Below are 14,571 nucleotides of genomic sequence, written 5' to 3' on the forward strand. Positions count from 1 at the left end.
GGGAAGAGCTTGAGTTCTACAGAGCTTGGGGGAATGGAGTATAAGGTTCCAAATGGCAAAGACAAGGGGCAAGAACTCGAAGCAGGGGGGTGACTAGGTGGGAGGGCTTAAGGGACTGAATGTAAGGAAGCTGGGGGGGCCTCAGACCACGGGGCAGGAGGGGGCAGAACATGGGGGGGCCCTACCCACAGGGCAGGAAGAGGGGGCAGAACCTGGGTGAGGGGCCCCAGCCCACGGGGCAGGAGGAGGGGGCAGAACCTGGGGGGGGCAGCCCACGGGGCAGAACCGGGGGAGGTGACGTAGAGCGGGGCTGGCTCCTACCTCGCAAGCGGCGCGCCAGCCTCTTGGCCCAGGCGGTCCGATGGGGCGGAGGGGCCCCGTCCGGGGGCAGGTGTGGGGCCAGCGGGTCCCCCCCGGCGGGGCTGGGACACGGAGCCGCCCCCACGCCGCGCTCCCCACGCCTCCGCCGCCGCCGGCCGCTGTCAGGCTCCCCGGCCGGGCCCCGGGCGTTGCTGGCGCCGGGGGAGGAGCCGGCCCCGCGGCTGCCCCATTCCACGTCCATCTCCATCTGCAGCACCGGCCCCGCCGCCGCCGCCTCCTCCGGCTCGAAGCCCGGGTTGTCCCGGCTCCAGGCCTGCCGCGAGCAGGAGGAGGGCGGCGGCGAGTAGGGCCCGCCCGCGGGCTCCTGGATCGGCCCCAGCGCCAGCGGCCCCCCGCCGCCGCCCGGGGAGGAGAGCGCGGCCCTGGCGCCCCCGGCCCCCGCCATCGGCCCGCTGCAGCCGCCCAGACTCCGCAGCCGCGGGGCGGGACCGCGCGGGGAGCTGCCGCCCCGGGACCCCCCAGAGCTCCGCCCCCCGGAGCCCCGCCCCGTTTGGCCCCCGCCCACCTTCCTTCCTTCCTTCGCGGCCCGGGGGGGGAAACGTCCCTCCCGCCTCAGACCCGCGCGCCCACTGCTGGCCACCCACCGCCGCCTCCCTTTCCCCGGCCCTGCCCTATTCCTGCCCTCCACGCCCCGCTCCCTCCCCATGCACCCCCTTACACACCGACATCCTCTCTCCCCACCCACTGCCCCCCTCTGCCTTTTTACCCCTCGCATCCTCCTACCCCCTTGCACCCGCATCCCTCCAGCCCCTGTGTGCACACACCTCCGTGACATGCACACGCACGCAGACCCCCAAACAAGCACATACCATAAACCTACACGCATCAAAAATCCTCCCTGGGCAGGGCAGAGTCCCAGTCATTTCAGTGACCCTGTACTGAAGACCTGTCAGTCGCTAATAATAAATCAAGATGATGATTTGCTGTTTGTCAGTATTTCTGTGACAGCTCCACCCAAAGCCATTCTTAGCATTTGGGGTGAGCCTACAATACAAGTCTTTTAGCCACAGTTCAGAGTTGCAGGAGGACTCCTGGTGATTATGATCATAAACAGCCTGAGGGCCAGCCTGAGGGTTTGGGGAAAGGTTAGTGTGCTTATTCATTGGCTTAAACCCCAAATTCAACTGACTCTTTCACCTGCCTCCTCCACCCCACCAAAGCTTTAGTCTGTGTGTGTACATATGTACACGTGTCCCCTCTTCTCCCACAACTGTCTTTGCACTTTTTTCCATGCTGCCCATTAGGCATGGATAGGGCCCTACCAAATTCACAACCATGAAAAATGCATCAAGGACTGTGAAATCTGGTCTCCACCCGTGAAATCTGGTCTTTCATGTGCTTTTACAGAGTTCATAGAGGAGATTAGCATTTCTCAAATTGGGGATCCTGACTCAAAAAGGAATTGCAGGGAGTCACAAGGTTATTTTCGGGGATCACGGTACTGCCAGCCTTACTTCTGTGCTAATTTCAGAGTTGGGTGGCCAGAGAGTGGTGGCTGCGACCCAGGCAACCACCTCTGAAGGCAACACCATATCATGCCACCCTTATTTCTGCACTGCTGCTGGCGGTGGCTCTGCCTTCAGAGCTGGGCTAGCGTCAAAAGATGCAACTATCCTAGGCCGAACTATTAAATGACTCCCCAACCCAGCCCTTTGGGGTCCGAAGGCCATCCAGGCCAGGATTATGAAGGTAGCAGAGTGTCATTGTAAACCCTGTGCACTGTATCAGTATTGCCTTGGCATCCTGCAGCAAATGCCAAAAATCACCCTATTCAGTTCAAGTGGGCAACACTAATTGTCTCACAGGTTGCGGATAGGGAAGGGGAGTTCAAAAATCAAAACACTGACTAAAAACACAACCTAAGATTTTCTTAGAAAAAAACTTGTGATATTTTTGGGTCGACCTGTGGTGTTGGCAATACTGCTGTGCTCCTGCCTACAGCTGGCTGCTACTAGCTACCTGCCAGGAACAAGAGCTCAACTTGCCTCTTTGCGACTTGTTGCCCAGCTGTCTCTCTCCTTTTCTGGCTCTCAGGAAGCCTGTGACTCTATCCCAAGCATAATAATCCCCTTTGATCTGAGAATATTATTTCCTTTTTCCTGCATACTGGCGATTCAGCAGGGCAACACAGTGCTCTACAGTCTCCATTGCTTTCCCCCCAGCTCAGCAGAGAGCAAGGGGGAAAAAAATCTAGTAATAAGCCAGCATGTTCATTAATTACAAGTCTTTATAGTAAAAACAAAAAATGTTGTGAGCATAGTGCCTATGCTTTTGCCTTTTATTATATTTTTTCACTTCTCCCCCATTCTTCATTTGTTGTTTTTATTTTAGACTTTTTTTCTATAAACCAATGGTCTCCAAGCTTTTTACGCACAGGATCACTTTTTGAATTTAAGTGCAACCCAGGATCTATCCCACCCCTTCCCCAAGGCCCCACCCTGCTCATTGCACCCCCCATCACTCACTGTCCCCCATCCTCACTCACTTTCAACAGGCTGGAGAAGGGGGTTGGGGTGTGGGAGGGGGTGCAGACTCTGGGCTGGGGCTGAGGGGTTCAGAGTGTGGGAGGGGACTCCAGGCTGAGCCTGGGAAAGAGGTGCAGGAGGGGCTGAGGGGGTCAAGCTGTGAGAGGGATTTTGGGTCAGGGCCAGCCAGAGGATTCAGGGGGACTGGGGCAAAGCAATTTCAGGGGCCCCTTCCATTAAAAAAAGTTGCAATAGTATAGAATAGTATATTCTCATGGGGGCCCCTGCAGGGCCTTGGGCAAATTGCCCCACTTGCCCCCCCTCTGGGTGGCCCTTGTTTGGGTTCGGGATGGGGCTCCGGGCTGGGGCAGAGTGTTGGGATGCAGGAGGGGGTGCAGGGTGTGGACTCTTGGAGAGAGTTTGGGTGCAGGAGGAGGTGCGGGGTGTGGGCTCTGGGAGGGAGTTTGGGTGCAGGAGGGGGCTCTGGGCTGGGCAGAAGGGCTTCTGGGAGCAGCACATGGCCAGGGCAGGCAAGGAGCCTGCCTTAGCCCCATTGCACTGCTGGACTTTTAGCGGCCGGAGATTGCAATCGACTGGCAGAGACTCCAGGGTTGACCAGCTGATCATGATCAACCAGATGGTGACCTCGGCTCTAGACTATGATTTAAAGGTTTTAGAACATGTAGAGAATGTCATTTTCTTGTCACAGAGTAAGTATTCCTAATGGACACAAATTCTTTTAGCAGTTGATTAAATGTATTCCATACTGGATTAAATTTACTCATTCTGTACTTTTTTCAAAACTGAGATTCAACACAGAAGCAATTTTCACTGTATTGTTATTGGCAAGACATGCATATAACAGAAATTAACATTTTTTAGCTTTAGAATCATGCCACTAGAGGTAAAACTTGCAAGCTACTGACGTAGAAAATTCAGATTCTTGTCAGACTTTACGTTTAAAATGTGAAATGCAAAACAAAACCCAAGCCCCTTTTGAAATCATTTACAGACTCACTAAAGTGCAAATTTATTGCAGCCTCATGGAGAGTTTTTAGAATCCAATAATCTCTTCTTTCATATTCTGTCCCGGTTTGGCAGTTGTTACAAAGCAAAAACATATCGGATTGTTTTTTTAATGGCTGCTGAGTACAGAAGGAAAATACTAGAATGTGGATCCATAATGTAAATTTTACAAAGTCCTTGTATAGATAGGGACAGTTTGAGAAAAATCTTTGGGGGAACACGTTTGTTTGTTTGCGTTACTAGGTAACATTACACATGACAAACTCCTTTTTGGATTTCTATCGGGAGGTGGAGACTGCCAATCACTGTCCTAAGTGGGATTAACACTGGAGTTATTCACTACTTTGGCAACTGAAATGCCTCAGTTTAACATGCAAGACCGAAAAAGTGGAAGTGATAGTTTAAATATAGAAGGGATAGACAGAAGGAAAGAGTTTGATTTTGCTCCCACATAAGTAGACGAAAAATTTTGATAGTGCATTCTTTGGGAGCATAACTGGGCCCATAGTGGGCAGCACAGTATTTAAGTTTAATTATATGTTCAATAATATTTTGAGGGTACAGTTACATTACTTTGTCGTCAATTTGTGTGTGTGTTGTGGAGACAAGGGATAAATCTGAAGTCGTGACATTAGCAGCCAATGTGAGCGTAAATAAAGTGATAAGATTCCATTCCAATTTGTTCCTAAAGTAACGATAACTCTTTGTGATAATGGAAGAAGTCCCTGTTAATTTTGTATACTCCTGAAACTTGTGTGACTAAATATTGTTCATATTTTAGGAAATTAAAGTGGCAGTGTTCATCGATACAGCTCATTTTTTCTGAGCAAGAATTGGTGAGCTCAGTATGATGTGTAGTCTCCATTAATTACATTGACACAATACAGATGTACAGGGTTTTGTAGTTTTATTGAATTCACGAAATACAACAAAATATACACTGGAATTCTAAACCCATTTAAGTACAGTATCATATCAGGTAACATTCGCTCTGTGTGTAAAACTATATTTGTCTTGCTTCTCTATATTTTTCTTCATAACAGAATCACAATCAAATAGCACAGTAAAATATGCAGTAGCAGGGCTTACATTTCTGTAATGGAAAGGAGAGCTAATACTGCATACTTAAGTTTGCCTGGTTAATAAAGCTGCCACTAACCACAGCTACAGCTAGAGATCAAAATCACAATGTGTTTAAATTTGCAAACAATTCTTGAAATGAATCTGTTTCCCCTTCCTCCCCCCTTTTTTTCTATTTTAAAGAGCGACTTCATTGTCTTCAATGCTGTTATGCTCTTGAGTGTCTTCAATGCTCTCAGAAGTTTGATTGCTATCATTGACTTCAGGGATACCATCAACCTGTTGCAGGTCCTCAGTTTGAACCTGCTGCTGTTCTGTGCTTTCAGTGCTCATGTGACTGTCTTCTGTGACATAAGGTTTGCTGTTGTCGCTGTCTGCCTCCACACAATCAAGCTGCTGTGGGCTGTCGTTTTCCATGCTCTTATCGTGTGGCCTGTTGTTGACTTCATTGCTGTCCTGCATGTTACTTTTGTCATCCAGTTCCACGCTAATGTCAGATTTCCGTGGAAAGTGGTGTGCAGCAAGTTGGGCTTCGGAGGAATCCACCTGCTGGCTTTCTGTGTCTGGTTTGCTGTCATCCTCCTCTGTGACCTTATGTATGATGAACTGTGCCAAACATAAAGGTAAAGCATAATTAATAGGCATCCTAGATTATGAAGAGCCAATGAATCACTAAATACTGCAATACTCCACTGAAGCAGGGTATGCCTTTTGAGTTCAGGTGATCTTCAAGAGGTATAGGTTATTGGAGGGAGGGGACAAGATAGGAGGGGAAACAGGGGAGGTACTGAGAGCAGCCTGCTCCAGGCTGGGAAGGAGGGTCAGGGCGGTTCCTACCTGCTCTTAGGCCCATTTCACCCCTCCCTGTCTCATTTCTGCTCCCTAGCCTGATTCCAGGCCCTGAGACAGCTACTCCAGCCCCTCTTCCCCCTGCTTTCACCGCTGCACCCCCCCACCCATGATGTGCACAAGTTTAGGCAGTGGTCAAGCTCCCAAAATATTTCCATTGTGAGGGTGCTTGCCATCCTGGTTTCACCTCCCCTGAGGTTATCCATGTTCTGCAAAGCACTGTACATTTACAGAGCTATAACAAATGTTTTATAGTGCTATATGAAACATCAGTTCAGTATTGGCCTCAAGTCTCACATATGATTATACCATGAGGCTGCTGGCCACCTGGAACAGTGGGACTACTTTCCTATCTCAGTGCATAGAGGAATATAATATTTACTAACTTTATGAGTTATGTATCCATAACAAGTGGAAATACACCCCTCTAATTTTGCCTGTAATTTTGTCAATCTCCTCCATGGATAATGCCCACAAAAAAATTTTTGTTTTGAACATCCTCCTCCTTTTATGGTAACTCGGCAACCATTGCCAAATGGTACTTACCTTTCCTGCAGCTTTGTAGAACTCACTAGACTTCTTATGGTACACGCCTGCCAACTTTGTTTTTGCCCTCATTCTATAGGCCACGCTGTCTCCTCTGCCTGAATTATCTCCCCTTGTGGGGAGGGCAGGAGTTAAAGGTGTAGTTTTTGGGGCATCAGTGGGAAAATTGGTGACCATATCCTCATCTGATTCATCTGTGTCATTGGAATCATTATCATCATGATCACCATCATCTTCGTTACTTACACTTGCTGGCTCAGGCAGGCTCTGAAAAGCATAGAAACAATTTAATAGTGCAGCATGCAATTGCATTGTTATAGATCTGAGGTTAATATTATTACAGTGTCTCTCTGTGGCTCTCTCAAAGTGTATTACACTGTTGTACATTCTAAAGCTGAGGCAGGCCGATAAGATCCTACCATGGCATGGTAAATGTGGTAGCACCTCCAGGTTACTCCCATGATGAGACACATTGCTTGAGCAGAGAGGTCAGAGCCAAGTAGGAAAGCTGGTGCTAATCAGGCAGAATGTAGCAGTATCTTAGATATGAACTAGTGGCTTGGTGCACTTGGAGCAAAATGTGGAGAAATGTGTGTGAGCGGGGAAGCAGGGGGGGGGAATCAGCAACTCTGTAGTGTTCCCTCCTATATTCCTAGAATCCCTGAGTGTTGTGGCTCTGGGGACACAGGATCCAGAAAAGGTGAGAACAGTCCTCTCTAACATGCTCCATTGAGTTCTGGGTGGATTTTCTGGTAACAACTTGTCCAGAAGTTACTTCTGGTTGGCCCAGCAGTAACTTATTTTCCACAGCTACTGACACTCCTCAAGGGGATTTCAGCAAACACTTCTACTCTTTCCAGTTAGAACAAGCCGGAGGGAACTACACAAGTAGATGATTGTTGAGTTTCCTAATCCCTTTGTGGAGGCAGGGGACAGCACGCTTCCTAAGGTTTGTCCTTCAGGTTTATGTATGTGTTAATAGGTTTGTTCATTAATTGAGGTTTTGTCACAAACGGTTTCACTACAGATGCAGAATTTGTTTAGAGGCTGACATCCATCAAATACACACTTGTGGATCCCTTTGCTTTAACACCATGTAGATTTTTTGGGGATCTACTGTGCTGATTTCTTCAATCTAATTAGTTATTCAGATCTCATTCTCCCACTGCTTCAGTGGGAGCTAATTACATTTTGCAGTGGGAGAATAAAGCCTCGGGTTCTGTAAACTGCTGTGCAAATTATAGAAATCTGGTTGCTTTATATTTTATTGATCCTGTCAGGAGTTTTGTTTTATTTAGGAACAGATGTCAAAGGAACTACTTTGGAAGAGAATGTTGTTAGAAAAAAATGGATATTGGGATATGGTTGCTGCTGTGCTGTATACAGCAAGGCTTGAGGTCTGGATGAAGACTTACTTGCTGCTCAGTGTCCTCAACACTTTCATCTGGAAAAAAACAGTCCTGAAAAAGAATATGAAAAGGAAATGTAAATGTGGAGAAACATATCTAATACAGCTGCTAAAAAAATTATGACAATTCTCACGCAAAAATTGTGGAAACAATTCAAATTTTTTCAACTTTGAGAAATTTTGACCAGCTGGTCTAAAAATGGCAACAACAAGAATTGTGACACATTTTTGTAGGAAACTAGAAAAATTTCCACCTGCTCTACTTTTAACCTTCTTCTAGGTTTGTTATTCTGGGAGGTGATAGAAGTTCCACGCTTGCTATAGTTACCGTTGTGGCTATCACTAAGGCTCTTCTATGCTACCTTTCTTACTGTACAAAATTTTCCTGCAAAGCAGGGTTAGAAGAGAAATTTATAGAAACCATTTCTGCAGGTTGCTATATAGTGTGGCTTTAGTTACCTGCTGAGGTGGTTCCAGAAGTTCTTGTGTTTGTGCTGGTCTCATACGTGATTGTGTATGCACATGCTGATGGTGATGTCTGTTAGAATGATGGTTCCTGGAATCCTGGAAATAAGAAGAAGAACCAAGGTCACAATTTAAGATGAAACAGATAGGAGCATATGACTTGAGGAGAACACAAATGGTGAAGCTGCTTTTCATGCAGATATGGCATGTGAAATTCCTGCTCTCTTTGTATCTCATTTGTTTTTACTCATTTACTAAGATGGAATAAAGTGCGGAAGAACTCAACAATCCAAATATATATTTATATGTGAAAGGACATAATATGAGAGGTATGTCTGTACCAAACTCCTGGAGGTAAACATTCCTGAACCTTGTGAACGTTTAGATTAGAATTTTGCAGCTGGTTCCTGTGTCAGTCATAATCAGAACACTCTCTCCTCCACCACCCCCAGAACCAAACACCTCCTAGTTTGGGGGTAGTTTGGATTTGAATCCAAATGTTGTGGGTTGCACCACTCATTACATAAAATACATATAATCAAACAATGGGCTTAATTCTCCTCTCATTTACACTGGCATAAATCAAAGTAACTCCATTGAAGTCAATGTAAATGAAAGGAGAATAGGGTCCAGTGCATTTATTAGCTTACTCATTCCAACACTGCAGGCATGCTATCACTATTTCAGTTATTGGTCTAAGCCTGTACTGGTGTGTGACCTGATTACCTGCGGTTACTAGGCAATCATGGTATGTGAGGCACAAGGGTTAAGCATTAACTGGCACCTGGACCAATTTTGTCATTTATTTTCTAAAGAAATAAACAGAAGAGTCCCTTGCCCAGACCTTTTCTCTCAAAAGGTAAGAAATGAGAATGTCATTGACTGATACAGCTCTAAGTAAGGAGCTGCCTGGTGTGACAATGCCCCAGCATGAACATTAGGAGGCACAGTCTCCTTCAGGGTATGTCTAAACAGCAAAGAAAAACCTGCAGCTGGCCCATGCCAGGGCTCACAGGACTTGAGCTGAAGGGCTGTTTCATTGCAATGTTGATATTCGGGCTCAGGCTGGAGCAGGGTGCAGGATGAGCATGCTTTCTGCCACTCACTCCCCATTGGGCACCTGCGGAGCTGTGTGGAGGGAGAGAAATTATGTCCCCATTTCCTCATTACCACTCTGTGCTCATTTGGGGTGCCCAATGCTTTAGATGCAGTAGGAGGGAGCCCTTACTATGCCTCGGCTTCTTCGCCTCCTCGAACACCTCAGCTGTGGCTAGTCATTTTCTGGAATGTTGGAGCCCAACTCTATCTTGACTAACATATCTGGAGTCTCAGTGACTTCACTGGGGCGGCACAGAGTATAAGGGCAAAGAGTGGAGTGTGCTTGTTAAATCAGCAGTATGTGATTTAGAACTATTTGACAAATACATGCAGCACACACATCCAAATGTGCCATAAATTAACCTTTCCTTTGACACTATCCTATGTTGTGCAGAGCACCTCCTGGCAGGTGCTGAGTGCCTTCAAATCCATTCTAGCTGAGGAGGTAGAGTACTCCATAGGATCAGGCCTTTGGATAGTGGGCTGTTGTGTACATTTATCAGAGTGTTCTGTCCATGCATTTAATGTGGATCTATCTATTTTTGAATATGAAACTCATTCTTAGATACATTGTGACTTTTGCAAAATATTCTGCAATACATTTAATAGCATACCGTGGTGTAGTGCATATATAAATATAATAGTGAAACTTACCAAAACAATTCTATTTTATAATGAGGTGTCCTTGATTTTAAAACTCATTAGTTCCACTTCTATGGTAACTTGAGATTCTGGGGTGATCTTACAGCACCAGATTCTGACACCCTTATTGAGTCGTACCATACTCTGAGAACAGTCTCATTGAAATTAATGGGTCCATTCATGGAGTAAGGTGCTACTCAAGATGAATGAAAGTATCAGAATCTAGCCCACAGTGATTGATGTGAATCATTAAGACTATGCCATATTGTAACTTCTTTTTTTAAAGGAGCTTGAGTTTAAAAGTTTGTGATTAAACAAATGGATCTATAAAGATATGCAAGGGCACATCTTTTAAGGATATTAGGCCAGATACCCAAATGGTATAAAGTGGCATAGTTCCACAGAAGTCAATGAAGCTACACTGATTTACACTAGATGAGAATCTGGCCATAAAATTGAAGTTAGGTAAAGTTTTGTGAACAGTTATAGTTACAATGAATCAGAAAGTGCAATTTAACGTAGCTGAGGTGGTGACAATTAAATAAGAAGTAAAGGAATGATAGAGAAGTTGGACTGTAAAAAGAGCTTACATGGTTTTCTTCAGAGCTCTCTGAGATGGATCGACGCTTCAATTTACTCACCTTGTGGGGAGAAGAGAGGAAAGAAATTTTCACTATACATTCACTGTTAATTTGTGAAGGAAATATACAACTTTTTGCTTGTTGTTACATGTCTGATATACTTACTGGTAATGCAAAGGAGATGGTGATGAGGCACAAACAAAGCACCGCAATCTTCATTGTGATATTTTACCTGGAAAAGATATTGTAACTGTGAGCTGACAATACCAAAAAATTGCAAGTATGCTATAGGCTTTTTGTTTCTCTCTTTGTGTTCCACTGTGCTCAGCTGAAGTTTCCACTGAGGATTCAAACTCTCCATGCCAACCATTCTCTTTCTGTCTCTGCAACCTCTGCCCTGTTCTGCAGCTAATCAGAGGAGGGGAGCAGAAGCTCAATAATCCCACGCCAGAAGAATTAGCTGTGTAGATTTTTAATTCATTACTGAGTCTCTACTCAAGTGTTACGAGAGTTTTAAACCTGACACTTCAAAGTGTTAAGCTAGGAGCTGAGGATGTTCAGTCCCTCACAAAATGTAGTCCTGCGATCTGGTGATTTGAGCTAATGAGGGAAAAGCTTTAGGAATAAAAGAAAAATGCTGATAAAGGACCGGTTTAGTTTCATACAAACAGAGAAAGCAAGACAATTTTTTTTGTCTCCCTTACCGTTAGTATAAATCTAGTTTTCAGAACATAATTTGAATTAAAGTTGCAATAAGATGAATACAAAAATCAATTTATATGAACAAAATCTGCTTTTTGGTAGATCAAATCTTTCCAGAAACTTGAAGCCAAGAGGCCATGTATCTGATTAAGTATTTAAGGACAAATTAAAAAACAAAACAGAACACCAACCAAACCACAAAATGAAAAACCCCATGCAGAATCTATGAGAAAAGGAAATTTGAGACAGAAATATTTGCTTTTAGGGAAGGAATACATTAGGTGTCCCTAAATCTCTGACTGCCAGAAGGTGAGACTGGACAACAGGGGATGGATCACTCAATAAATTGGCCCGTTTTGTTCATTCCCTCTGAAGCATCTGGCACCCGCCACTTTTAGAAGACAGTATACTGTGTGAGATGGACCATAGGTCTGATCCTCTATAATAGTTCTTATGTTCTAAACAATGAATTAAACAGATACTGTACTAGAAGTAATGAAATTTCAATTATTATAAAAGAAAAGTAAAATATCCCATCCAGGGTGCTCATTCAAAGCCCTGCAAGTCTGCAGAAGAGCGTGGCATGTGATGTGACAATGATTACATTTTGGCAGTACACTCTTGTTTTCAAGTGGCAGCTTCAAATTTCTAGCACTTGACTCAGTGGCAGGAATTTAAACCACCTCCTTCCTCCATCCCTAAATGAACAAACAGATCTAAAATGGTAATTTAACATAATGTGCTGCAGCCCTCTTTAAGACAACTTTACTGCTCTGAAGGCTCACCCTTCAACAGAGGAATTAGAATGTTTTTAAAGTTGAATTAAAAACTAGACTATTTAAAACTCTACTGCCTGAGGTTCACATGAATAAAAACTTAACGCAGCACCAAATGTTAGGCAGTGAAATGTGCATTTACCTTTCTTGGTGTCTGGATCAGAAGGGTAGAATCTAAAGTGTTGTTAGCTTTCACTGTGCAGCAGCTCAAGCCAATTTGCTCTGAAAGAATTCAGACTTCCTTTTCTCTGCTCTTCTACTGCTGGACATCTGCAACCTTCTGGAATTTAAATGCTGTTCCAGACATCAGCCAGCCAATCCCCTGGAGGTGGAAAGGATGAGGTCATGAGGTTTCTTGCCACTGTCCTGCCCACATTCTCCTACACTTCCTTTTTGGTTTTGTGGCTTTCAAAGCAAACAACAGCTACTCCATGGTTAAAATGTTACTTATGTTCAATATCATTAACCAGTTAGAACACACAGCATTCAGTATCACGTAGGAGGACTTCAGGGATCACAGACCAGATCATCACAGTGGTCCCTTCTGGCCTTGGCATCTATTAATTTCACAAGCACATCAGCATAAATTGGTTGGTAGAGCTCAGATACTTTACAACTTTATTCACACTGAAGTTTATTCAGTAACCAGCCATTTGAATAAAAGTCAATTTGGTTACTTATAGGTAATGATTTCTGGGGTATTTGTTAGAACACCATCTTCCAAGGATTAACCCTAGGACCCCTAACAGGGTACTCATAGTTAGTAGGTTATATTTCTAAACTACCACCAGATGGCAGTGCTTCTGAACGCTGTTGTGACAGCTGAACAGACAGCCTGTTTCCGTTGTTTATACAGATACTCCGGTTTATAGAAGTATTGATTTTGTAAGAGCTAAGGATCAACAGCGATGTTTTGCTGTAATCCAGGGACAGGACATAAAATGACTGTCAGTAAACTGCTATATTTTCATGCAAAATCAGCTTATGTAAAGCTGTATTAAATTTAGCACTTGTCTCATGTCTGTCATTTGTGGTTACTCCTCAGCAAGAAACATAGTACAGTAATACCAAAGGTCTCCCTCCTCCGCATGGTGCTGCCCAGCTGAGAACTCCTGTATGCTGTAAAGTAGGTGGGTGCTTACTGAAAGCAGAAGCAAACTGGCTGCTAGAATGGAATGGAAGGATCAGTTTTGTATTTTTATTTACCATTTTAAAATGCTTAAATCTGAAGAGCACGGTATATACAGGGGCAACATAAATAGCTCTCTGGAATCTGCATATGGTGGAGTTTCCACCAAGTAACTGGAAATGTGCAAAATGCAATTGCATGGGGATGCAATTAATTGCATGCAGGCAAGATCTGCTATTCACCTGTCTTGACACATGATCTTTTAACAACACTTAGTTCCTTTTTGGATAACATCAGGAATGTGGTGTTAGACTGTTAAAGCGTGGTTATTTTTCATTGTAGAAATCCACTATCAATGCTGCTATCTTTTTCTAAAATCATGAACTAGGTCTTCAATACAGTGACAGGAGCTGACAGTAGTTCCTCTGGCCTGTGTGGGAAATTCCAATCTGCCTTTCGATGTGGCCATTATCCACCCCCCACAGTCTTTCTCTCTCCTGCTGTATAATGACTTCCTTCTTTTGATGGAGTATTTCCCCTCAGAACTCTGGCTTACCTGGCTTGTCTGATACTGTATTGTGCAGATGATCTGGCTATGTCCTGAGTAATAATCTGTGTTAGCATCAATGTCATTCTTTTTTATATACCATTAAACTAGACACAAGTCTGAACCAAAACCTGAGATCCAAATACATCCAGACTCTGGGTAGGTTTAAATCTAGATCTTGAGCTGAACTTTTCATCTTGAGCCCATCTCCTTGGGGTGGTTTATATGTACTGTTTATGGAAGTGACAACATGTGGTTGTTTAGTGGAAGTCATCTCCTAATAAAGCTGGAACAGAACTTATTCAGTAGGTTTAGGTTCACTTTGCAGTGGTCACTGAAGCTGGAGGTTGCCTTATGATGATTTTTTGGTATTAGTTTCACTGTACTTCCATTGCATAAACACATCGCACATCTCCAGACTCAGTCTGGACCCCTTTACTATCGGACAGTCCCCACACAGGCCAACTCCCATTAACTCAGTGGGAGTTTGCTTGTATGAGGACTATAGGATCACAGTGTTAGTAAAAGGTATCACTTTTAGTGAACGTTTCTGGTTATTAGTTTAGGGGGACAGCTCCAAATTTTCCATACTGTAAACTATTATAAACTAGCCACCTGAGATAAAGATAATAGAAATCAGTTCTTCTTGCTTCCTTGTGTAAGTTCATCCCCCAGGAAGCTCAGGAGAGATTCTTCTGTCCTTTGTAAAGTATTGCATTAGTTTGTCAGTGCCATGTGGTTTGCTTTCGTCTGAAGCATCAGATTCTGGCAACTGAAAGAGACAAGACACCACATCAGATGGACCAGCAGTCTGATTGTATATGGTATGTCCTTTGTTTCTACAATTCCATCTCATTTATTTTAAAATTAAAGCTC

General features: G+C 44.3%; 2 protein-coding genes across 2 annotated transcripts in view; both read right to left on the reverse strand.

The window, feature by feature from the left end:
• The window catches only part of PKD2 (polycystin 2, transient receptor potential cation channel), a 41,413-nt gene extending 40,647 nt beyond the window's left edge, over positions 1 to 766 (reverse strand). The window contains exon 1 of the mRNA XM_030565088.1: positions 322 to 766. Coding sequence (XP_030420948.1) covers positions 322 to 766 — 445 coding nt within the window. The remainder of the gene's footprint in view (positions 1 to 321) is intronic.
• Positions 767 to 4,762: 3,996 nt separating this feature from the next.
• On the reverse strand, positions 4,763 to 12,298 carry SPP1 (secreted phosphoprotein 1). Its single transcript, XM_030563893.1, has 7 exons — positions 12,162 to 12,298; positions 10,707 to 10,773; positions 10,551 to 10,601; positions 8,215 to 8,319; positions 7,763 to 7,807; positions 6,348 to 6,614; positions 4,763 to 5,558 (listed from the first exon to the last, which is right to left on the reverse strand). The coding sequence occupies exons 2-7, from the start codon at positions 10,758 to 10,760 to the stop codon at positions 5,130 to 5,132; spliced, it is 951 nt and encodes a 316-aa protein (XP_030419753.1). The 5' UTR covers positions 10,761 to 10,773; positions 12,162 to 12,298; the 3' UTR covers positions 4,763 to 5,129.
• Positions 12,299 to 14,571: the final 2,273 nt, after the last annotated feature.

This window comes from Gopherus evgoodei, chromosome 5 (genome assembly GCF_007399415.2).
Source record: "Gopherus evgoodei ecotype Sinaloan lineage chromosome 5, rGopEvg1_v1.p, whole genome shotgun sequence".
Taxonomy (NCBI): Eukaryota; Metazoa; Chordata; order Testudines; family Testudinidae; genus Gopherus; species Gopherus evgoodei.

Bases quoted from the DNA above. Each gene is read 5' to 3' on its own strand.
- SPP1 (XM_030563893.1), bottom strand. From the start codon at position 10,760: ATGAAGATTGCGGTGCTTTGTTTGTGCCTCATCACCATCTCCTTTGCA. The intron at 8,320-10,550 runs GTAAGCTCTTTT...TCTTATTTCCAG, and splicing joins AGAGCTCTGAAGAAAACCAT to GATTCCAGGAACCATCATTC. The intron at 6,615-7,762 runs GTAAGTCTTCAT...TATGCTTTTCAG, and splicing joins TTGAGGACACTGAGCAGCAA to AGCCTGCCTGAGCCAGCAAG.